General features: G+C 51.4%; 1 protein-coding gene across 4 annotated transcripts in view; it reads left to right on the forward strand.

Moving 5' to 3' along the window:
* PFKFB4 (6-phosphofructo-2-kinase/fructose-2,6-biphosphatase 4) overlaps window positions 1-25036 on the forward strand; it is a 28738-nt gene that overhangs the window by 1096 nt on the left and 2606 nt on the right. For 2 of the 4 annotated variants that reach the window (XM_039228289.1, XM_039228290.1), the window contains exons 2-13: window positions 4441-4557; window positions 4706-4802; window positions 8267-8333; window positions 10856-10930; window positions 11303-11359; window positions 12026-12147; window positions 14278-14485; window positions 15096-15242; window positions 20539-20643; window positions 22112-22241; window positions 22348-22410; window positions 23429-23493. In XM_039228289.1, coding sequence (XP_039084220.1) covers window positions 4441-4557; window positions 4706-4802; window positions 8267-8333; window positions 10856-10930; window positions 11303-11359; window positions 12026-12147; window positions 14278-14485; window positions 15096-15242; window positions 20539-20643; window positions 22112-22241; window positions 22348-22410; window positions 23429-23493 — 1253 coding nt within the window. Of the gene's footprint in view, window positions 1-741; window positions 1103-4440; window positions 4558-4705; window positions 4803-8266; window positions 8334-10855; window positions 10931-11302; window positions 11360-12025; window positions 12148-14277; window positions 14486-15095; window positions 15243-20538; window positions 20644-22111; window positions 22242-22347; window positions 22411-23428; window positions 23494-25036 lie in introns of those variants that run through there. The other 2 variants (XM_039228292.1, XM_039228293.1) reach the window with 2 other exon arrangements.

The raw sequence follows: 25036 nt of genomic DNA on the forward strand, positions 1-25036 counted from the left end.
TAGGATCTCCCTGAACACCTTGACCTCTGCTTGGGCATGACAAGGGAGGGGCAAGTGCTCCGTGCTTGTTTTGCTTTGGGGCCAGCCTGGGGGCCTTGGCTTTGACCAAGATGTGAGTCCTGTGGGTGGGCTGTGCATATCTCTTACTGTACCGGGTCCTGGTCGGGGGCGGTCAAGGTTTTGACCAGACATTCTGGTGGGTCATGGCTCTGACCATGATGTAGGTCCTGGTAGGATATTGAGGTGGCTGTCAGTCTCAGCCCCGGAGCCATGGCTTTCCAGTCAGTACTCAGTCCAGAAAGTCTATGGCTACACCCTAGCTGTCCCTCCTTTTAGACTTTTATGGAGGGACTGAGGCTAAGGCCCTTGTGTCTGTAGCCAGTCTGCATTAGGCTGCGTTGTCCCAATTGGGGGGGGGGGGCGGCTAGTACTACATAAAGGGGAAGGAGTCACAACCTGGACTCTGGAGGCAGGAATACTCAAGCCACATGGTAGCTCAGCTGTGTGACGTTGGGCACAGAGCTGACCCTCTTGGCCACTGGCTCCTCTTCTGTGGGATGGAGGCAGCCATCTCTCTACACCCAGAAGCTGCCAGGAGCCCCCTCAGGAGGAGGCGCTTGATAGGAGGCAGCAGGTGGTGCTGCCATTTCATCACCACCTTGCTTCTCTGTATGTCCGAGTCAGGAATTGAAGCATCAGCCCTGAGCCAGCCCCCATTCCAGGTGGCCAAGATGTTGAGACCCATTGGGGAGGGGCCTGTGTTTCTCTATGCTCCAAGGATGTGATGAAAATATGGCTCTGGCCTGAGCAGAGGAATTTGTGCCTTGGCACTGTCTCAGGGTGTTGCAGTGGGTGGGATTCTGGATTGGTCCAGAACAGGAGGGCTTCCTGGAGGAGGAAGCACCCAAGAAGCCAAAGATGAGACCTGCAGATTGTGTGGTGGTTTGTGCCCCAAGTGAGGGTCCCCAAGTTCACAGCAGGGAGAAAGCCAGCAATGAACATGGAACCTGTCTGGGCAGCACCTCCAGTCCCTAGAGATTGTTCATGCAGCATTTTACCCTTGACATGGTGGACTTAACTTGACGGGAGACCACAAGGACAGGTGAGGACCTGAGGGAGGGGGATGGGTAGAAGATGACTTGATCACAGAGCTTTGTAGAGAAGAGGATATGGGGCTCACAGCTGGTCTGTGCTGTGTAGTGGGTTGGCTTTGGTGTCTAGTCTCTGGCTCCTGAGGGCACCACAGGCTGCTTGGCTGTGCTACCTCTGCCCCCACTCTCCATTAGCAATTCTTCCTTCAATAAAATTCAGAGTTACACATGAAGGCCTGGAAGTTGTTACCTTCGTCATTGACCCTTCAGCTCAGACCTAGAGGAGTTCTGCGAGCAGGTGGGGCAGGGGATGAAGAAAGGAATCATAACATAGCAAAAAGGACAGTGCTTTTGATAGCTGTTATTTTATTTTATTTGTTTAATGTTTTATTTATTTTTGAGAGAGAGATAGAGACGGCATGAGCAGGGGAGGGTCAGAGAGAGAGGGAGTCACAGAATCCAAAGACAGGCTCCAGGCTCTGAGCTAGCTGTCAGCACAGAGCCCGACGCGGGGCTTGAACCCACGAACTGTGAGATCATGACCTGAGCTGAAGTCAGACGCTTAACCAACTGAGCCACCCAGACGCCCCTATTTTATTTTTTGAGAGAGAGAGAGAGAGAGAGAGCATATGCAGGTGCAGGTGGGGGAGGGGCAGAAGGAGAGAGAGAATCTTAAGGAGGCTCCATGCCCCAGCACAGAGCCTGACTGGGATAGGGCAGAGGGGCTCGATCCCATGGACTGTGAGATCATGATCTGAGCCTGAATCAAGAGTTGGATGCTTAACCAACTCAGCCTTCCAAGTGCCCTTGTGGTAGCTTTTATCAGCAAAAAGGTAGCAAGACTTCTTTTTTAAATCTTTATTTATTTTTGAGAGAGAGAGAGCACAAGCAGCGGAGGAACAGAGAGAGAGGGAGACACAGAATCTGAAGCAGGCTCCAAGCCCTAAGCTGTCAGCACAGAGCCTGATGCAGGGCTGAGCTGAAGTCAGCTGCTTAACCAACTGAGCCACCCAGGTGCCCCAGGTAGCAAGACTTCTTGGCTAAGGACACGACTGGTGTGTGCACAGGACAATAGGAAAGATGATTTTCTATCCCCTCTGAATAGGACAGTGACACCAGATTACGTTATTTTAAAGAGTTCTCTCCCCCCTACCCCCCAAAGAAAGGTACTCCTTTGCCCAGCCTGCCTCAAGGAAGTAGGAGCAGGTGTAATTCAGGAATCAGTTCTGGAACCCACTCCAGGACTGTGGCTGCCCCTGAGGTGACACCACCCGAAAGTTGTCACCGTGTGTTCCCTCTTATGGGCCCCAGTCTGCAGAGTCTCTGCTGCTAGCACTTGCTTATGTTTCGCTGCTGTAAGCAGAGCTGTTGTGAATACACTTGTACTTTGATCTTTCTTTGGGTCATTTCCTTGGGAGCTTATCTTGAGGAACAGAGATGGCAGGTGATTTATTGCTCTTGCTCTGCACCCAGCCCTGGTTTACTGGCCTGCATGCCCAGCATGGCTGTACATGGGGCCAGGGGATGCTGTTACCACACTGGGGGAGGAGGCCAGGAGTGTCTTCACATCTCCTGTGAAGAGGGATCCTGGAGGTTGTGGGAGAGCCCTTCAAGGAGCAACAGGAAGGAGTGGAGCAGGCTGGGTGCAGGTTTCCCCCATAGTGAGTAGCTGACTCACTGCTCTCTGGTTGCTGGAGAGCCCTGGCCGGCGATTGTGCAAACAGCACAGGCCATCATGTCACTGGCCCTTGGGCTGCAGGGCCTTGCTTAACTTGCTTTTCTGTCTCTTTAGCCAATGCTGAGGTTTTTCTGCAAGCTCACTCTTGCTGACTGTCAGCCTGTGTTCCGTGGGATCCTCTTCTTCCCTCCCTCAGCTGAGGCTCACAGTTTGGGTCACATTTGCCCAACGGTGATGTGCAGGAGCGATGAAGCCCCGACTGGCAAGCTGGGCCCTTTACTTCTCTGCAGGGCCTGCCTGGAGACAGACAGGTGCCTATGCACACAAAGTCCAAAGGGTAGTCGGTGCTGAGGTGCCCCTGCGTCCTTAGCCAGGTGCGCCGCCGGGGCTGGGCCGAGGGCACAGGTTCCCAGACCTGCTCCGGCTTTCATATGTAGTAGTACTAGACCTCAGTGAGGGACCGTCATCCCATTTTACAGGTGAGGACACCAAGTGTCTGAGTTGCCAGTGGTTGTCAGAGTCAGGATAGGAACCCAGACCTGCCTGACTCCTGACCCCTAGACAGGGCCGCGCCTGGGGGCTCCGTGCTCCAGCTCCAGTGAGGGAGACAACTTGAGGGGTAGGGCCCAGTGGTCTTTCCAAGGACTACCAGATGAAGGCACATGCAGAGCCATGTGGGCAAAAGAGGGACAGTGACAGGTCCTCACGTGGGCCCTCAGTCTGTCTGCTGTGCTTTCACATGGCCCAGCTGCTGAGGACAATGAAAGGAAAGCTTCCTCAGGTTTTCAAGGCGAGGCCACACTGAAAGCTGAGACGAGTCACATGAGGCTGGCAGTTCTTCTGTCTTGGTGTCTGTCCTAGTGGGCCAGGGTTTGGGAGCGCTGTGTCCAGACCCGTCCCCGCCTCCAGTCTCGGCAACTTCTCTAGCTGGCACACTGACCTGGTGGTACGTGGGATAGTGGGGGATGGGCTATCAGAGGGTCCGTCCTTGTGGACATTGGTCTCAGCCCCTCATGGTGCTCACCCTGGGGCGTTTCGAGAAGCTGCCCCCCCCCCAGCCTGTGCCCATAATTTTTGAGCCCCAGCTCTGTGTCAGACCCCACAATCCTGAATGGCTCAGACACTGCATGGCCACTCTTGTTCCAAGTGATCAAGTGCAGTGGGCAGACTCAAGTGCAGCAGGTGAGGTGACCAGGGCTGAGGGAGAGAGTGTGCCAGGGCAGTGTGGAGTTGCCTCGGAGGAAGGGTTCACTGAAGAAGAAGCTTTTGAGCTGGGCTTTGTAGGATGAGTCAGGCAGGGAGGGTAAGCCATGGTATTGCGCTAGTAGGAATGCTGGATGACTACTAGGCTGGAGTGCGAATTCCTGGGTGACAGGTGGCACGTTGAATACCCTCTGGGCTTTGGCTCTGTCCTGCACATTCATTCAGGGGTGTGGCACATCCAGCTTTATAGCCACAGTGCACATCTGGATCAGGGGCTGGTGAGATTCTGCCGCATCCGCTGGAGCCAGACAGGCCTGGGCAGTGGGGCCATGCCAGTGGTGGCTCGAGACCATGGTCTGGGGCCAGGAGGCCTGGAGGGCACATCTGAAGTCCTGTGCCAGGAGCAGAGGGAGGGACCCACTGGGAGGGGTCCCAGCTCTTGTCTGATGCCGGCTCCTTGCCTTTCAGTTTGCATGACCAACTGCCCAACGCTCATTGTCATGGTAGGCCTGCCCGCCAGGGGCAAGACCTACATCTCCAAGAAGCTGACTCGCTACCTGAACTGGATCGGCGTGCCCACCCGCGGTGAGACTTGGCCTCGGCTTCCACAGGGGCCTTGGGGCTTTGTGGGGGAAGGGAGAAGAGGAAAAGAGAAGGCTGGTCTGTGGTGGGTCAAAGTCAAGAGCTGGGGAGGGCTGCTGCTATGTGAAAGATGAACCTTTCTTTCCCTCAGAATTCAACGTTGGCCAGTATCGCCGGGACATGGTCAAGACATACAAGTCATTTGAGTTTTTCCTTCCAGACAACGAAGAGGGCCTGAAAATCAGGAAGTGAGTGTATGTGTGTATGTATGTATGTATGTGTGTATGTGTGTGTGATGTGTGTGTGTGATTGTGTGTGCTTACAGAGAAGGCAGAGAAGGCCCTGGAGCCCAGGTGCCCATCATGACTAAGCTGCCCCTGAGCCCTGGCCTCGTCCTGCCCTGCTGGGCTGTGATAGAGCCGGTCTCCTGACGCCTCAGGATGTGGGGGGGCTGGGGATGTGTTGGGTTTGGGGACAGTGGGAGAGGTGTGTGGCCTCTTGGTGGTTGGCTCTGCCCTGGGGTTCATGAACTCTTAATAAGGACATCCTATGGGAGCAGAAGGGGGGCTCCAGGGAGATGGAAGGGGCTTAGCCAGGGCAGGTCAGGGGCTTGTGGCATAGAGACCTCTCCACTTGCTTACCCCAGGCCCTCCATGGGGATGGCCTCTAGTAGGGAGGGAGGTGCAGAGACACAGGCCTTAGGGATGGGGCAGAGTGGAAGCAGGACTGCCTCTAGGCACCTTTCACAAAGCAGAAAGATCAGCCCAGAACCGTGGCCTTCCTTCCCTTGCCCCGGAATAAACTGTATACTTGGAAGATGTTGGCATGTGCTTGGCATGTTCTTCGCATGTCTAGAATAGGCCGTGGCTTTGCTTTCATGTGGCTCAAACTTCACACTCTTGCTCTTATTCACGAGATGGGAATTTGCATATGACATCCTACTTCCTCCCCTCCCCGCCCCATTCAGACTTGAACCAGGAACACCAGCTGGTGGTCTAAGGAGCTATGTTGCATTCTTTTTGACAGATGTCAGCTGAGGGTTTAAGAAGCTTCCTTGGCCTTGCTCTGGGCCCAGCCATTGTGGTAGGGCATTTAGCAGAGGTTGGCCCAGCTTTAGTGACCTCCCCAAATCAAGTACAGCTCCAGGTCAGAAGCTACTGGGTTGTTGCCCAGACCTGGATACTAGGCTGCCTGCTCTGTCTCTGGCCACCAGGGGGCAGGATCTCTTCGCTGTGGGGCTGGGCCAGGCTGCCGCACCAAGAAGGTGGGGGAATCTGACATTCAGGCCTGTGGCTGAATTGTGGGTAAAACTTGAGCCTGGACCCTTTGGTGACCCTGACAAAAGGGAGGGGACTGGTGTTTGAACTCCTGCTGTGTGTTGGGTGCATGCTTTGCCCACTATCACTCCCCCTTCCCATTTTACAGATGAGGAAACTGAGGTTAAGGAGTCTCATATAAGATAACAAGTTACTTCACGGAGCCCAGACTTGAATCTAAGCCTATATACTACTAAAAACCGTTGTGTCCATCTTTCTAGTACTACCCAATTAGCAGGTCAGAGATCGTATCAAATGCAGATTCTACAGCATCCTCAAGCCGTGGGCACTGACTAGCTTGTCTGATCTTCCTTCAGTGGGTAGTGGCACCTTACTCTCCCAGATGTGGGGACCAGGTCTGAAAGTAATGGTATTTGTAGGATCACACAGAGTTTGAATTTGAAGCCAGGAGTGTCTGAATCCAAAATGTTTGTAGGAAGAATAAGGGAACTGGCATTCCTAGAGTTCACCGGTAATTCTGCTCAGGCTGCCCATCGAAGGTAGGAGTTTGGGATTAACTGAGATGGGGAAACCTGGCCTTGGAGTGGTCGGGGAGCTAGTCCAGGGTCACCCAACTGAAACAGAGACCCCAGCGGTAGAAGCTGCGGGCAGGTTCACATGTGCCTCTCTGCAGGCACATGCTCTGCCTATTCCTCGAAGCCCTCCCTCCCGGATCTAAAGCCTAGGTCTGTGCTACCGGACCATTTCCCAATAAGCAGCCCCGAACATCCCATAGCTAACTGGCAAAATAGAAGAATCAGACTTTTTTTTTTTTTTCCTGAGAGAGACAGACAGCATGAGCAGGGGAGGGCCAGAGAGGGAGACGCAAAATCCGAAACAGGTTCCAGGCTCTGAGCTAGCTGTCAGCACAGAGCCCGACATGGGGCTCGAACCCACGAACCGTGAGATCATGACCTGAGTTGAAGTCAGACGCTTAATTGACTGAGCCACCAGGTGCCCCAAGACTCAGACTTTTTAAAGTGGGAAGCCTGAGAAGAGAAGACTTTATTTCCCAGAGGCCTAGGTACTTGTGCATTGTTGAGGTCCCTGGAGTCTACAGCATTGATGTCTGTCCCTAACACTGGGCACAGTGGTCTCCTACTACACATGAGCCCATATGGCATCCATGGGCGCATGCACGTGTGTCTAACAATTCAGTTCAGTTCTAATACTATCTGTCCGGAGTTAGCATCAACCTACACAGGTTAAGGGCTCAGTCCCACAAGACTGCCCCCACTTCACACTCACACCCCCGTCCGCTCAGGCTCCCAGGCTGTTCCTCCCACATCTCCCCTGGAGTCCTGAGGTTTACCTGGTGCTCCCTCAGCCAGAGCAGCCCACAGATCTAAGCCCAGAGCATGGCACTCTAAATGCAGGTGGCCAGAAATGCTCCAGCAATGCCAACTTCCCAGACTCTCAGAATTCAGGTTTTTTGGCATGCAAAAGCTCTTTGAAGTTTTAATTGAAAGACCCATGGGGCACAGAAAGGTCACAAGGAGGCACAGGAGTATAGCTCCTTCCAGTGACCTGGACTCAGCTCTGCCACCAATGTCCCTGTGATCCCAACAGGCTCCCTCCTTCTCTGGTTGGCCTGTGCCTCCGTGCATGGGCATGGTGGCCCGGCCCGGCCTGGGGGAGGCCCCGGCAGCTCAGCCTTTTATGCACAAAATCTGAAGATCAAACAAATGGAAGATCTAATTTTATTCTTACATCAGAAAAGGTCAAAATGATTTATCTAGCTGTAGACCTTATAGGAGAAATGGATAAAATCAGGAAGATCCTTATATATAGCGGTATATTTTGCCACAGAAAGGCTGACATCTTCTCAAGGCAGTGTAACCAATGGGGAAAGTTTCACCTTCCAGAGGGCCAGTGGACATGGTACAAGAGACAAAGACACAGCACCCTCCTCCAGAAAGGATAGTTCACGTGTTTTCTCTTCCAGGAAAGAAAATTGAATATTAAATGTAACGTTGCCCCGGCGGGCAGCAATAGTGTCTTTTGTCTCCCCACCACCAGCCCCTAACAGTCACACACAAGGAATGTCTGATTTTGAAAGTGCTTGTTTTGATAATCAGGGAAAATGCATGACCATTGGAAATCATGAATATGGCAAAGTGGCAGCCTGGATTTGTTCACAATGAGATGAGAAGAGAAAGCACAGAAAAGTGATATTTAAAAAAAATTCCCAGTGGCCGGAACACATAGCCTTCCACTTACAGGAGTAGAGTTTGCAAAAGCGCTGAAAGTTACCTGAAGGAAAGAGAAACCTGGAAAAGAGAAGGGGCCCCAGGGACTGTGCCCTCTCTGGTCTGGGGTAGAATGTATCCCTGACCTATTGCCCTCCTGCAGCCAGGGTCGGGTGCTGGGCTGACCTTGTGTTTTCTCTTCTGAAGGCAGTGTGCCCTGGCGGCCCTCCGTGATGTCCGGCGGTTCCTGAGTGAGGAGGGGGGACATGTGGCGGTGAGTGTAAGACCCTGCTGACTTCTGGGAGTGACATGTGGCAACCTATATACCTCTAGCCCTTTGCTGATCAGGAACGGGGAAGGGAAGCTGGGTCGTGAGTGGTCCCAGCTGCCCCTGGGCACCAGCCCTTGGGCTGAAGTCTACAGCCACCATATAAGAGGAAGCTAGAGGCTGGATATGTGCTGGGAATTTCCCTCTGGGCTTGTGGTTGCATTTGATCCTGTAAGACTTCCTTCTGAATAATCACATTGTTGGTCACCACATGTGGATCGAGTTACCAACTCTTTAGCAAATGTGATTTCTCCTGGAGTTCGGAGAACCCTGGCCTATATTTAGTGGCTGTTCCCGGAGCCAGCTGAATCCTGGGTAATGGAACTCCCCCTGTGCGTTGGTCCCTTCTGTCAGGTGGATGGGTGGGACACAGTTGAGCAAGGGTGTCTGTTGAAAAGGATCCTACCTGAAAGCTATAGTCAGACACAGGAGTTGCTTTTTCCTTCCTCTTTCCTCTTGGAGGCAGCCTCACGCAGCTCTTTGTCCCCCAGCTCCATTTCAATCAGTTGGCTTCTCAGTCTGTGGCACCCTGGGAGTTCCCCTCTCCTGACTTCCGAGTTGAATGCCCTGCTCTCGGACCCCATGTCTTCTTTCTCCTTGTTTACCAACTTGTTTTGTTGGAGCACATCCTCCAGCAGCTTCCTGAGAAAGGTACTTAGGAAGGACATTGCATGAGACCTTGTATGTCTGGTGATGTCTTTTTTTATCCTTACAGTTGATGGTTGGGTGTAGGAGGGAAGTATTTTTCCTTTAGAATTTCCACAACGGTGCTCTGTTGTGTTACGGCTTCTAGAGTGGCTGTGGAAAAGTCTGATGGCATTCTGATGTGCTGATCTTCCTAACAGTTTCATCTCTTAGAGGGAAATGGAGGTGCTCATGCCCTTTTCTCTGGGGAGAACTTTAGGGCCTTGCGGTGGGTCTTCACCACCACGCTGGGTGCTGGGGTGACCCTTTCCAATGGGAAACTCTTCTCTAACAGGTCAGGGAAAGTGTCATCTATTGATTACTTTGATAAACCATCCCCACCGCTTTCTGCCAGTGATTTGCCCATCTGCTCCCATTTTCTGAGCTGTTTTTTCTAGAACTCCTGATGGCTCCATGCTAGGCTTGAGCCCTAATTTTATCTTTTTTCTCCTTATTTTCTATCTCTGTCATTTTTGCTCTATTTTCAGGGAGGCTTTCTCAACAAGCACTTTATCTTATGAGCATTGGGTTGAATTTTTAAAAAGCCATATGCTCATATTTTAAATTCTAAATTTCTTATTCTCTGAGTGTTTTTAGAACTCTCTTTTGTGGTTACTATAGTATTTTGTAACTCTCTTTAGATAACAATTGTTAAGTTTTCTGACATTCCTATCTATTCTATGTCCTGTCTTCTTTTGCTAAAGGTTCCTTTTATTCTTTTTTTTATCTAGTCTTTGTTTTTCATGTTAGAGATTTTGCTGGAGCATCCAGTGAGCCCTGGTTGAATCCCCTTTTTAAAAAAAAATCCTGCTCTGGGGGCGCCTGTGTGGCTCAGTCGGTTAAGCATCTGACTTCGACTCACGTCTTGATCTCATAGTTCAAAAGTTCAAGCCCCGTGTCGAGCTCTGTGCTGGCAGCTCGGAGGCTGGAGCCTGCTTTGGATTCTGTGTCTCCCTCTCTCTGACCCCTTCCCCTGCTCATGCTCTGTCTCTCTCTGTCTCTTAAAAATAAATAAATGTTAAAAAAAAAAAATTTTTTTAAAGTCCTGCTCCAAAAGCCGCTTGGACATGCGCGTGAGTGGGTTACCCCTGAGGGTGTGTGAACAGGTCGCAGGCAGTTCATGAGGAGTTCCAGGTGGGTCAGCCTGGCTCGTTGCAGTGGGGAGAGGGCCTAAGACTCAATCTGGGCTTTGCTGCACCACCAGGCAGTCCTCCCTCTTCCTCTGCACACGTGTCCCTTTTCTCAGAGACACCTGTGTCCTGATTCCGGCTATCCTGGTTCTGCGCAAGTAGGTGCGCTCTGGTGGGCAAAGCCTTGTGTTTGATTTTCTCCATTTCTCTGAGTCATTCACCCAAATTTTGTTAACATCTCCTCTCCTGTTCTCTTTATTCTTCTTTTCCCATTTTAGTAGAGGCTGAGGATGGTGCGAAACTAAACAGGGTTTCAGCTCTCCGTGTGTAACTGGTTTTACAGGAAGCATGAACCAAGTCAAGCATAAACCGAGTACCTGCTGCATGCAGGGCAGTGATGAGCACTTCCTTCTTGCCAAGGGTTTGCTGCCCTGCCAGGAGCAGAGCCACCCACTCCTTCCAGCTTCCTCGAGGCGTATTCCTCAAGGAAGGGGAGGACCAACCCAGCCCTTGCAGGTCTAAAGGACATGGGCCAGGCGGGTGGCCTGGGCACCAGAAGGTCCCTGTGAGAAATCCGGTCCCTGTGCTATAGCTGTTGGCTGGCCTTCTCTCTTCTCCAGGCTAGAGGCCAGGTTAACCCTAGTTTGGTCCTAGGTTTTCGATGCAACGAATACCACCCGAGAACGGAGAGCAACCATCTTTAATTTTGGAGAACAGAATGGCTACAAGGTGAGGCCTCTTTGGTTCACCTTCTTGGTTGGGCTGTGGCACATTCGGACCCTCCAAAGCCCCTTTTGTGGCCTGCTGATATGTGCTGGCCATCAGGCAGGGGGGCTCCAAAGTCGATCTGGGACCGAGGGGTTGCTATTTTCTCTTCACCTGGAATTTTCTTTTCAGGAAGGTGGGTGTCTTGATGGGAGAGTCCTGGATAGGGTGGCACCTGCTTTGGTCCGGGGCTTCTTGACCCTGCCCTCAACCCAAGAAGAAGGCCCTTGGGTCAACGTGGCCCTCAGTGGGGTAGGGAGCTCCCTGGAGCCAGACCCAGGGCCCTGAGAGTGTCTCTGGTTCCTTTTCTCCTACCTGCCCTGGTCCTTGCTGCAGACCTTTTTTGTGGAGTCCATCTGTGTGGATCCTGAGGTCATAGCCGCCAACATCGTGGTGAGTGGTATATCTGACCTTGTGGGGGCAGTAATACAACTGAGGTAGCATGGGACAGTGAAGTCCCTTTCCAGGTCTGGGCTGGATTCTGGGCCATCCTTAACTTGGTCTTCTTGAACATTGTGGGGGGGTGATCATAGATGCCCAAGGACCACTTGTGTGGAAGGCCGTGTTGCGGAGGGCATTCATTCCTGCTCTTTCCTCTTTCTTTTCCTTCCCCTCCCTTTCCCCCTCATAATTCCCTGGACAGTAGGAGAGGAGCTTCAGCCTCTGGAGGTAGAGAGTGGGGGTAGGAGGTAGTGTTTATATTTCAAAAGGGAAAGAGATTTGATCTCTCCCCTACCCCCTGTCTTCCAAGGAATGAATATCCGGGGTTGGGAAGATGGTTCAGGTGGCCTCGCCTCCCCTGGTGCCACAAAAATGAGGGACTCTGATCTTAGGGTGCCCAGCAATACTCTGTGGCACTGGTATGGGAGCTAAGACCAGGGAACTGCTGAGCTCTTCCCAATGGGACCAGTCTCTTGGGATTGGCCTCCAGCCTTATGCCCGAAGCCTCGCCCTTGGCCTCTGGCCCTGCCTTCCCCCACCCCCTGCCCAGCATTCTCCTTGGTCTCTGGCCCTGCCTGGCCTCCAGCCCTGATGTGATGTCTGTGCCTGGTCCGGCAGCAAGTAAAACTCGGCAGCCCTGATTATGTGAACCATGATAGTGATGAGGCCACGGAGGATTTCATGAGGCGCATTGAGTGCTATGAGAATTCGTACGAGTCATTGGATGAGGACCTAGACAGGTGAGTGAGGAGACCACCGTGTCCTGCAGCTATGATAGGTGGGTGGTGGGGTTCCCGCTCGGCTGCCTCCTTGTGACTCCCCATGGCGATGGCTGATGGGCCACCCCAACAGGCAGGGATGGCCTCGCCTTGTTTCTTTGCTTCAGACAGAATTGAGGGCCAGAGGTGACGTGCAGAACCCTGTTACCTTATCTGGAGCTCTGCAAGTTAGAATTTTCTGTTATTCCATATGATTCTTGATCTCAGGGTCATAAGTTCAAACCCTGTGTTGGGTGTAGAGCTTATTTTTTAAAAAACAGAATTTTTGCTATTCTGTTATAAAATCAAGCCTAATTTCTATGCAGCGGGTCTTCCTGCCAGGCATTTGCAAATATTACATGTGCGGTCTGTATTTTGAGAAGGCAGGAAGGAGTGCCCAGATCCTGCCTGCAAACAACTGGCAGTGGCCCATGCTGGTTAGCTCCACTGCCTCCTTTGGGAATGGCAGACCCAGCCAGAACCAGGAATGATAAGTGTTGGATGAGGAGGAGCCTTTAGGCCCACAAAGAGCATTCAGCTGAGGTTCTTATAGTAGCAAACTTTTTCTGTAAAGGGTCAGATAGCAAATATTTTAGGCTTTGGGGGCATACAGTCTGTTGAGCTATTTAACCCTGCCGTTGTAGTGCAAAGGAAACAGACATTGTGTCAATAAATGGGCATGTGTTCCAATAAAACTTTATTTACAAACGCAGGCTGTAGGCTGAATTTGACTTGTTGGCCATAGTTGGCCAACTTCTGTATACTAGCATAAGTGGGGGCAGTGGTTAAGTAAGTGGCAGCGTGGCCCTTGGTAAAGCATTGTATAATCACAGATCATACCGACAACGCATGGGAAAGTGGAAGTTATGCGGCATTAAGTGAAAGACTGGAATATAAACTTGGGTGTGGGTCACTTATAATCACATGAGAACATCTGACGTGTACGAACTAAGGGGAACAAGCAACTGTGAGAGGGATGGCTTCCAGGGGTCTTCACAGAGCACTGGCTGAGACTCCTTGGCCAGCCCAGGGCAGTTGCACTAAACACTCACTGCCTGGGCCTCCTTTGTGGTTTCTCGTGTTTCTCCAGCCACTCCAGCTCCGCGGTGTTCCTCCTGGTTCTGTGATGTGACCGCGCGCTAGATGCTTAACTGGAGCAGCTCCTATTGGATTCCTCAGTTAATGTTGCTGCTGGGGTTTTTGTGGTTTTTTTTGATTTAAAAAAATTTTTTTAACGTTTATTTTTGAGAGAGAGACAGAGCACAAGTGGGGGAGGGGGCAGAGAGAGAGGGAGACACAGAATCCAAAGGAGGCTTCAGGCTCTGAGCTGTCAGCACAGAGCCCAATGTGGGGCTGGAACCCATGAACCGTTAGATCATAGCCTGAGCTGAAGCTGGATGCTTAGCTGACGTTGCTGCTGGTGTCCGTGTAACAACCCTAAACCTACAGCCAGGCCCCCTGGGCCAGAGAGTGAGAGCTCAGATGAGAGCATGCAAGGGGCTCCTGGGCCAGAGCATGATGCCTGAGAAACCGCACCTTTCTTCCTGGTGCCTTCCAACACCCAGAAAATGTAAGCAGAGAATGTTCTCCCAGCTGCAGTGACGCCCAGCCAGAGTGAGGGAAGAGGCTGAGCTGGGTTTCAGGGGGAGGGCTCACTGGGGGAGGGAAAGGCAGGTCCAGGGGTGGCTGGCAGGGGAGTGGAGGAGGAGTATTTGCCAGCTTCTCTCAGGTCAATCCTGGAAAAAACTGTCTCTTATTCACCTTACAGACTGTACGTTGAGAGCTCAGAGGTAGGTGAGCAGGGTCCTGGGGACACAGAGCAGTGGTGAGAGTCACAATGTGAATGACTGACCCTATGCTTTGGATGTCACCTTTTGGAAACACGACAAGTGTTGAGCACCTCTCACGGGGTTTGTCTGAATGTCACATGTGTTGTGTTACTCCCTCCTCACCCCCGACACTTACACACCAGCTGATGGTCCTGGGTGTTTTGATCTGAAGCCTGGTGGTCAGGAAGGCACCGCTCTGCGGCCAGTTCCTGTGGCTGGCGGGATGGGCCCCCGAGGGCCCTAGTAACACTCAGAGGTCTCTCTCTACCTTCTCTCTGGAAAGGGATCTGTCCTACATCAAAATCATGGACGTGGGACAGAGCTATGTGGTGAACCGTGTGGCTGACCACATCCAGAGCCGTATCGTGTATTACCTCATGAACATCCATGTGACCCCCCGCTCCATCTACCTCTGCCGGCATGGGGAGAGTGAGCTCAACCTCAAGGGCCGGATTGGCGGGGACCCGGGACTGTCCCCTCGGGGCAGGGAGGTCAGTGTGTGTGTGCGTGTGTGCACGTGCGTGTGTACATGTGCTCACATATTAGGGTGGTGGTGGGTGCTATGGGTTGGTACCTCTGGGCAGCTGGATCCATTCATGTGTGTGTCTAATGGGCCTGGGCTCCAGCTCTTGTAGCTAATGTGTCATCAAGGTGGATGACCTTCATTCAGTCTGGAATGTTCCTGTCATTTAGGGTAAGTCACCAAGCACCAAGCTTGGATCTGTGGCTTCCTTGTGAGCTGTCACCAGCTGAGCCCCTTTCTCTGGAGAGGCATGCCACTATGAAAGCAACCCAAGTCCCTACAGTGCAGCTGATGGCTGCACCACAGTCTCGGGGAGATATTGAGGCCTCGGTTGGGGGGTTACATGGACTAGGCCACATGGGAGGTGGGCAGTAGCAGGGGACATAATGATCCACAGCTGGAACTACACGGAGGGTCTGGAAAGAATGCATAAAAACAGCACTTGATGGTGTGGGTATTCCCAAGAGGTTAGTTCTCTGTGTTCTTGGCGGCTGGGCACGATGCCATGTGCCCTGTGGCTTCATGGTCTGGCAGAGCCATGGATCTGTGAGTCTGAATTTGCTTATGATGCATTTCAGTTTGCCAAGAGTCTGGCCCAGTTCATCCGTGACCAGAACATCAAGGACCTGAAGGTCTGGACGAGCCAGATGAAGAGGACAATCCAGACAGCCGAGGCCCTGGGTGTGCCTTATGAACAGTGGAAGGTCCTCAACGAGATCGATGCGGTAATCCCCATCTCTCCCCTCCTCTGCTGCCTGGGGGCCCTGGTGACAGTGTTGAGAGTTAGAGAGAGCTTTCTCCTTAACCTGTCTTCATTTCTTAGGGTTTTGATTCCTCCCTCCCTCTTTCCTTCCTTCCCTTTTAATTTAACTATCTAGACCAACTAGGATTTATTTTGATGTTCTAACATAAGCCTTAAATCTGATTTTTCCCCAGTTTTCACTTACCTGTAACCATCTGTCTGTCCTTGTCCTGTTGATTTATTTCACCTACTTTTATATTAAGTATGATTTACATATCTGTTCACGTACCAATAGCACAAAGCACACTATTTTAATTATGACAATTTTACTAGGTTTCTTGGTCACTTGGATACTTTTGTGAGGTCTTCTGCTCTTTTTCTCCACCTATGGGATTGTCTACATTTTTCTTATTGCCTCTTAGGAGTTCTTCATGTATTTTGGGTACAGTGCCTACCTGGTAATTTTTTATTGGGAGCTGGACATTTTGGAGGAACAATGTTGGAAATAAGTTAGGTTCAGGTTAATGTTATCTCTCTCTAGAGGAAAAACTTTTACTTTCAACAGGCAGTGGAGTGGGTTACCTTATTCTGCTCAGAAATAGAGCAGTTTCAAAGCTGCATTTTTTTAAAGTTTATATACTTATTTTTGAAAGAGAGAGGGAGGTGTGTGTGTGTGTGTGTGTGTGTGTGTGTGTGTGCGCGTTTGTGAGCAGGAGAAGGGCAGATAGAGAGGGAGAGGTAGAGAATCCTAGGCAGGCTCTGTGCTGTCAGCATGGAACCCATCCTGGGGCTTGAACTCACAAACCGTGAGATCATGACCTGAGCTGAAACCAAGTGTCGGATGCTTAACCGAGCTACCCAGGCGCCCTCAAAGCTGTATTTTGATCTTTGTGGAGGCCACTCAATTTCCAGGTCTTCCTCCTTCTCCTAGAATATAGCCTTTAAGGTTCTGATGTAAAGACTTATGGGCCCTACCTTCTTTTTTTTTAATGTCCTTTCAGCCTGAGATTGCTTCCAGCTCCGCCAGGCTTGTGTCCACTCAGTCCCTATACTTCCTGCTTGGCTTCTCCTCCCCCCACCCCCCACCCCCGGTTTTATTGAGATATAATTGCCATGCAACATTGTAGTAATTTTAGGTGTACAACATGATGATTTGATATATGTATATATTACAAATGATTACTAAAATAAGTTAACATCTGTCACCTCCCATAGTTATACATTTTTTTTCTTGTGATGAGAACTTTTAGATCTAATCTGTCAGCAACTTACAAAGAGACTATAGACTGTTGTTAACTATAGTCACCGTGATGTATGTTGTATCCCCAAGACTTATTTATCTTATCACTGGAAGTTTGTACCTTGTGACCACCTTCACCCATCTCCCCCACCCTCCAGCTTCTCATCCTTTTAACTGCCTCTTTCTTTGTTTATTTAATTTTTAAAGATGTTTTATTATTTATTTTTGAGAGAGAGAGACAGAATGTGAGCAGGGGAGAGGCAGAGAGAGAGAGGGAGATACCGAATCTGAAGCAGGCCCCAGGCTCTAAGCTGTCAGCACTGAGCCTGATGAAGAACTCAAACCCACGAACCACGAGATAATGATCTGAGGCAAAGCCGGATGCTTAACCAACCAAGCCACCCAGGCACCCCTAACTGCCACTCTCAAAGAAACAAAATGATGCCATATAGCAGGTTTGCCTCTTTGGGCTTCCCTGTTCTCCAAGACCTTGGCCTCTCGTGGCCTCTCTGCCTGTAGCTCTATGATAATATCAAAGAGATAGAAATTTTTTTCTGTCTGGGTTTTCTAGTTGCTCTCCCTGGAGAGTTGGTCTGAAACAAGCTAGTCCACTATTGCCTGAAGTGCAAGTTGGTAATGAGATCAGATTTGAATTGTAGAAAGGTCACCCCAGCGGGTGTAGCGAATGCTTTTGTTGTTGGAATGAGGTAAGGGGGACAAGCTGGAGAAGTGAGACCAGTTATAGGTGCTCGCTGCGACCCGGTAAGGTGATGACATGTGGAACTTGGCTGGCTGCAGTGCAGGAGAGAGAAGTGGATGGATTTGCAGGATGTTTATTCATTTACTTGCATATTTTTGCGAGCCTACCCTGTGGTAGGAACTAGACCAGGCGCTGGGGACGCACCTGTGGTGAAGTGATAGAAGTGATAACTGATGGAGCGCCTGGGTGGCTTAGTCGGTTGAGTGTCTGACCTCAGCTCAGGTCGTGATCTCACAATTTGTGGGTTTGAGCTCCGCATCGGGCTCTCTGCTGTCAGCACAGAGCTCACTTCGATCCTCTGTACCCCCCTCTCTCTGGTCCTCCCCCGCCCACTCTCTTTCTCTCAAAAATAAACATTGTTAACACCACCACCACCAAAGTGATAACTGAGGGGTGAGGTGAGAAGAAGGCAGGCATCCAGGACAATACCAGGTTCCTGGCCACTGGGAAGAGTTCTGAGTCACATGAGAGCAGGAATTGTATTTACTTTGTTCACCCCGTGGGAGGTGCTCAGTAAACATGCACTGAGTGAAAGGAGGAAGCTTGAGGAGAATTGGTGAGCTCTTTAAAAGAGTAAGCACGTTTTGTAACCCATCTGGGAGCTCCCTTAACCATTTTGTGGGGGCTTCCATCGGTGGAGGCTGCCAGGAGCCCGGGGGGGCCCATAGCCACCGTTCTCTTTGTCCCCCTGATGCAGCTTAGGTGCCAGCGTCTGCCCTCCAGGGACACAGATGTGGCTCCCTGGGCCACCCCAGTTTTTTTCCGTTGTAGTTCATCTGATTATTTTCCTAGATGCTGGAGCATTCTTTTCTTTCTCCTTCACGTTTGGAGACTGTTCTAATCTCTGTGATCTGTTCATTATCTTTCTATGTTTATCTTTGTTCTTTTCCTGGGTTCTGGTAAACAGCCTTGGGCTAGTCTTCTCTTTCAACATTGGGATCTTTTTCTTAGTTCAAGCCGCAATTCATGGCCTTATTTTTCCTTTTTAACAAATACCAGCTTTATAGAGGTGCCTGGGTGGCTCAGTCAGTTATGCGTTCGACTTCTGATTTTGGTTCCGGTCACAGTCTCATGGTTAGTGATTTCAGTCCCCGCATTGGGCTCCACGCTGACAGCATGAAGCCTGCTTGGGGTTCTCTTACTCCTTCTCTCTGCCCCTCCCCTGCTCATGCTCTCTCTCTCTCTCTCCCAAATAAATAAAAAAGAATAAATAAATAAATTAATTAATTAAAAATACCAGCTTTATAGAGAAATAATGCACATACCATCCTATTCACCTACCTAAAGTATACAGTTCAGCGATTTTTAGTATATTCACAGAGTTGTGCAACCATCACCAATTGCAATCAATTTCAGAACATTTCATTACTCCAAAAAGCAACCCTGACCCCATCCCCCCATTTCCTTCCAAGCCCTCCCTTCAGACCTAGGCTACCACTAATCTATTTTGTGTCTCTGTGGACTGGCCTAGTGGGGATATCTTATGTAAATGGAATCATACAATGTGTGGTCTCTCCCTCATAAATAAACATTAAAAATTTTTAAATAAATAAAATGTTTTATTTATTTTTTGTGAGAGAGAGAGAGAGCCAGAATATGGGAGGGGCAGAGAGAGAGGGAGAGAGAAAGAATCCCAAGCAGGCTCCATCCTGCCAGTGTGGGGCTTGAACTCATGAACCGTGAGGTCCTGACCTGAGCTGAAATCAGGAGTGGACATTTCACTGAGCTGCCTATGAGTTCCAGCTCTGATCTTTATTACTTCCTTCCTTCTGCTTGCTTTGGGTTTACTTTGCTCTTCTTTTTCCAGTATCTTTAGATGGAAGATCAGATTATTGATTTGAGATCTTTCTTCTTTTTTAAAAAAAAGTTTGTTGGGGCGCCTGGGTGGCTTAGTTAGTTAAGCGTCCGACTTTCGCTTAGGTCATGATCTCGCGGTTCGTGGGTTCGAGCCCCACATCGGACTCTGTGCTGACTGCCAGCTCAGAGCCTGGAGCCTGTTACAGACTCCCTCTGACCCTCCCCTGCTCACTCTGTCTCTCTCTCTCTCTCCTAGAAATAAATAAAACATTAAAAAATAATAATAAAATAAATAAATAAATAAAGTTTGTTAATTTTGAGAGAGAGAGAGAGAAGAGAGCAGGGGAGGGGCAGAGAGAGAGAGGGTGAGAGAAAATCCTGAGCAGGCTCAGTGCTGTCAGCTTGGAGCGCAACATGGGGCTTGATTCCACAAACAGTGAGATCATGACCTGAGCTGAAGTTGGACACTGAACTGACTGAGCCACTCAGGTGCCCCTCAGCAGCTTTTTATTACAGCATTTTATTACTTCTTCCTCTCTCAATACCCTTAAATCACACTTTGGTGTTCTCGACCAGTGTTCTTTTTTTGTTGGATTTTGCATTTGTAGGGGCGCCTGGGTGGCTCAGTTAGTTAAGCGTCTGACTTCAGCTCAGGTTATGATCTCATGATTAGCCCCATGTCAGGCTCTGTGCTGATAGCTTGGAGTCTGGAGCCTGCTTCTGTTTCCTTCACTCTCTGCCCCTCCCCCACTCACACTCTGTTTCTGTCTCTCTTAGAAATAAAAATAAACCTTAAAAAATAGCATTTGTATAAGATAATCTGTGCTACGTGTGAGTGTGTGTGTCTCCTGAAGGAACACAAGTGAAATCTTGCTTTATACAACAATCCATACCCAGAGTATTTCTATAGCATAGAAAACAAAAGACACAAGAAAAGACACATAGTTAACATTCTGTGTTTATTATTTTTTTAATGTTTCTTTTTTATTTTAAATTTTTTTAATGTTTATTTTTGAGAGAGACAGAAACAGAACATGAGTGGGGGAGGGGCAGAGAGAGAGAGAGAGAGAGACATAGAATCTGAAGCAGGCTCCAGGCTCTGGGCCGTCAGCACAGAGCCCGATGTGGGGCTCAAGCTCACTAGCCATGAGATCATGACCTGAGTAGAAGTCGGACGTCCAGCCGACTGAGCCACCCAGGCGCCCCTCTATGTTTACTTTTATGGCATTAACTGGATGGACAATGGATGCATAGAAAAGACTGTTCTGGTAGCTCTTTACAAATGAGAAGCTGCCCCCTTGCTCCGTGTTCCCGCGGGCCTGCTCTTTGCAGGTGGATTCTGAGTTCCAGGCTGGGAGGGCCCCTATGACCCAGGAAATGCCCTGTAAACCTGGTCCCCTCTTCCTGCCCTCCCCACCCCCCGACACAGGGCTGATCCCTGGGCCTGGCATGGGAGGTGTGACAACCGCGGTGTCTCCCTAGGGCGTCTGTGAGGAAATGACCTATGAGGAAATTCAGGATCATTATCCACTGGAGTTTGCCCTGCGGGACCAGGACAAGTACCGGTACCGGTACCCCAAGGGGGAGGTAGGTGGGATTTGGGGGCTTAGCCACCTGCCATCTGCCCCAGGACCACTGAGGGGTGCTCTGTGGAAGCTGCTTGGGCAATAGATGGGGTCTGACCTCAGAGCTTGGCCAGGCTGGGGGGGTGTGTCATTGCCATCACCTCCCAGCCATGGGGCCCAGGCCACACAATCCCTGCCCTCCTTGGACGGTGGATGGGCCGTGCCGCATGGGACTCCCACCTCTGAGACTCTGGGCCCCTACTCCCCAGTGTTCTCCACCTTCGCCTTTCCCCTTCCCCGGGGTATCACAGGGATTGTGCCCTCCCTGTGGCTCCAGACACAGACCCCTGATTGCAGACATAGGGAGACCTTCCCCACGGGAAGCCATGTGCTCTGGCCTCCTTCCCTCAGGCTGCCTCCTGCTACAGCCGAGGCCCAGGTCAGAAATAGATACTCCCAGATACTCCAGTATCTCCCGCTTCCAGGAGGTGACCCAGGGCAGCGGCCCGATAAAGATACCACTACAGGCACACGAGTGGATGCACACATACACGTACACATGTGGAAGTACCCCCCCCGCCCCCCCCGCCAGATCCCAGATTCTTGGCCCCTCTGCTATACTGTCTTCAAGAAAAGCACAGCTCTGGGTAGCATTATTTTCCCTCCGTCGTACTATAAGGCAGAGCTCAGATTTAAAACTAACCCCAGATAACAGTAAAAAGAAGGAAAGCGGCTGACTGTTCAGACTTGAGAAAACAGGGAAACAACAGTTACCAAAAGGGCTAATCTAGGATTCCTCCAGAACTACAGGGCATTGCTCTCAGTCAGAGCGTGGGGGCACATTCAGCTCCCAGCTTGAGACCTTTGTTTTTCTCGTTATGTGCCAGGAGGGCTCGGTCTCCTGGTGATCTCTAAACCTTAGGGCCAAGGGATTGGTCCAAGGTTTTCCTCATTAGCTACCTCCCGGCGCCCAGGGGAGGCACAGGGCAGCTGACTGCCAGGGTCATTGTTCCTGGGCCCTCAGGCATGCAGACAGGTCGTGCTCCAGGAAGTTTTAGGAGCCTTTACTGCCCACCCTCCATGGCACTTTCTGCGCACTCTGTGTGCTGTGGGCTGTCCTCAGTTGCCAGCGTGTCCATTCTGGCAGCAGAGGGTACAGCCCAGGGCCCTGTGGGTGAGCACAGAGGTGGCCCCTTAGGATGGCAGTCTGAGGCCCAGCCTTGCCCTCTAGTCCTCTGGGGACCTGGCACTGGGGTGGAGGAAGCACTCCCTTCCCCAGGCAGCCCATCTTTCTTCCCTCCCAGCTTCCCTCTCAAGCTGCACATCTCGCTGACCTAGAGAGGCCCCAGGGGCCAGGCTGGAGGATACCTAGCCTCAGCTTCCTGGAATGGGGAGCCTCCTGGGAGCGAGGAGGTAGCGTGCTATCCAGAATGTCTCTGTCACTACCCCTGGGGCAGGGCCTGAGGAACCCTTCCCACTTGCCCTTGCAGTCTTATGAGGACCTGGTCCAGCGGCTCGAGCCTGTCATCATGGAGCTGGAGAGGCAAGAGAATGTGCTGGTCATCTGCCACCAGGCTGTGATGCGCTGCCTCCTGGCCTACTTCCTGGACAAGGCAGCAGGTGCGGGCCTGGCCCCCGGGGATGTGGATGTGTGTATGTGAGAGAGACAGTGGGGCTGTCACGTGGGTGTCCCCGGTGTGCCAGCCCTCCCTGTCTGTGTCCACAGAACAGCTGCCCTACCTCAAGTGTCCGCTGCACACCGTCCTGAAGCTGACCCCTGTGGCTTATGGTAAGGAAGCTTCTTGAATTATGACCTCATTGCCAAATGCTGGCTTTCCACGGGGTTCCATGATTTTGCTGTAGATCCCTTGAAAATAACGTTAGGGACTCATTCCTCCTCCACCCATCCCAATTTACTTTTTTTTTTTTTTTTTTACTACCTTTCCCAATTTACTTTTTTTTTTCTTTTTAAGCAAGCTCTACACCCAGCCTGGGGCTCAAACTCACAACCCTGAGATCAAGAGTCACATGGTCTACCAATTGAGCCAGCAAGGCACCCCTCCCAATTTACAATTTTTAGTTGTTGGGTTTTTTTGGCTTTGTTTTTGTTTTTTTTAATTTCTGTGGCCACTGGTGCCTTTCCAGTGGTCCTTAACCACTGACCCACCCACATGACGGGCTTTCCTACTGGTTTTTCTGAAATCCCTGCAAAGCCCCAGAGCCCCCAGGACCTGGGCCTTAAAATATTCTGGGTTCAGGGCCTAAGTTCCTGGGTCTCAGCTCCTCACCTTCAACGCAAGCTATGAGGCACCCCTCACGTGACTGTGTCGTTGGGAGAATGACCATAAAGCCTAGTGGCAGCTGATGTCATTTCTGTGTGTGCTCATCCCTTCATCCCCCATTACGCTGAGCACCTGGCCTGTTGGGCTTGTGTTTGTAGCATGCTTGGGGTGGGCGTGGTATGGGGGCTCTGAAGACTCACTGTTGACTCCACAGCGAGCTCAGGCCTGCCACTCCTTTGATTGTCCTCAGCCCTAGCAGTGGGTGGCTTGGGTCCTTGGTGTAGCCCTGCCTGGGTGTCTGGGCTCCTCACCAAGGCTGTGCTGTGGCACGTGTGGGCCCAACTGGGTACCTCATCCTTCCTCACATGCTCCACAGAGCTGCCTAAAGTAGAGGACCAGGACGAGGCAGAGAATGGCTGCTCTATTCTATAATACCCCAGGCCTCCACCTGAGAGAAGTTTCTCCCCTCTGTGGCTCTAGAGGCCTTCCAGGAGGGGAAATGGATTTCCATCTTTCCTTTGGCAGGTTGTAAAGTGGAGTCAATATTCCTGAACGTGATGGCTGTGAACACGCACCGGGACAGGCCTCAGGTAGCAATGGGGTTACTGCTGGGATGGCGAGCATATTCCTGGGGGTATCCAGGCCCAGCATCTTCAAGGCCCAGAGCCAACTGGGGTGTCTGCCAGAGTGAGCTTGAGTTCTCTGTCAAAGCTACTGTAGTCTTGTCACCAGGGCGAGGTCATGGCTCTGGGCTAGGCCTCCGGGGGTGGGGGGGGGAGGGGGGGGTGGAGAAACCCCTGGAGTTGGGCCCCCAGGCTAGGAAGTGCCTGAGCCTGGGTGTGGTGGCTTCCCAGCAGCCCTACCATAGCCCGCTGAGCCAGGGGGAGGAGGATCCCAGTGAGGAAAGAAGCAAGAGGCCCTCTGAGGGGGCAGGTGGGGATTCTTCCGTCTTCCCCTACCAGCTCAGGACTCACAAGGATCTTTTCCAACTTGAGCACCTTTAACAATTAAAGTGGCATTGTGCTTTGTTGCAGAAAGGGCCATGCAGGTGCTGAGAGGGTGTTGGCGCTAGACAGAGACTGTCATGCAGAAGAACAGTTCACTACCCTGTGTTCCCCCAGTGCCTTGTTTAAGATAGAAGCTCCTCGGAGTTTTACCCAGAACCACTTTCTATGCTCACATGAGGTCTGTCTTTCACTGAGGCCAAGGGCTGGAGTAGCCCTTCTGGACCCCGTTCACACGGTCTACTGCAGCAAGAAGGCTCCTGGGGCCTCCGTTGTGCCTGCTGCCACCTACAGTGGAACATGGGGGACTCTGGGTCCCTGTCAAAGGTGCAAGCCTTGGGCTGCTCACCTGCAGCCCCTTGGCCTTGAACCCCACTGGTGGAGATGTGTGCATGTTCTTAAGGCTGCTGCCCGTCACTGGACCATCTACCAAGCAGGCCACTTCCCTATTTGTCCTGAGAGTATGCCCCAGGCCTAGTTTGGCACCCACAGGTCCCAGGAGAAGGCATGTCCTAACAAGCACTCTTTGTGCAGAGGAAAGCCCAGAAGGCACTGGGCCCCAGCACTGACTGACAGGGTGATGGTCGATGATGGTAAGAGAAGCCCCTGGACCCGGGAGCAACACTGGGGGCTGACACCTGGATCTATGGGGCAGGAGCCGGCATGGCCATAGGGTAGGTGGCAGCCACCTTGCCCACCTCTGCATGCTGGCTTTCGAGAGGCAACCTCCTGCTGGCCACAGGTTCCTGGCTGGTTTCCTTTCAGGTGGCAGGATCCCTGGGTCCTAGCCCATTCTTGGGAATGTAATGGGAAAGGGGGTCCTCAAGAAGCCTGCCCCACCCACCATGAGAATTACACCTACCCCTCCAATTCCAGTGTCTGGTTCAGGGCACGCAGAGGTGTGCCCGTGGGAGCCATGTCTTCCTCCCTGCAGATCTGGGCATGTCATATCACACAGGGCTATGGCCCAACATGACCTGCTGCAGTAGCTGATGGTTGCAAGGGACCCCAATCAAGAACATGGGCCACCAGGATTTGGGGTTCCAGAGGACCATCTCAGGGAGCTGAGGAAAAAGGTGTCAGGCTCTCTATTCCTTACTCCTGAGCCTAGCAGGCTGTGGAAGGAAGC

This window comes from Hyaena hyaena, unplaced genomic scaffold, assembly GCF_003009895.1.
Source record: "Hyaena hyaena isolate Hyena2069 unplaced genomic scaffold, ASM300989v1 scaffold_30, whole genome shotgun sequence".
NCBI lineage: Eukaryota > Metazoa > Chordata > Mammalia > Carnivora > Hyaenidae > Hyaena > Hyaena hyaena.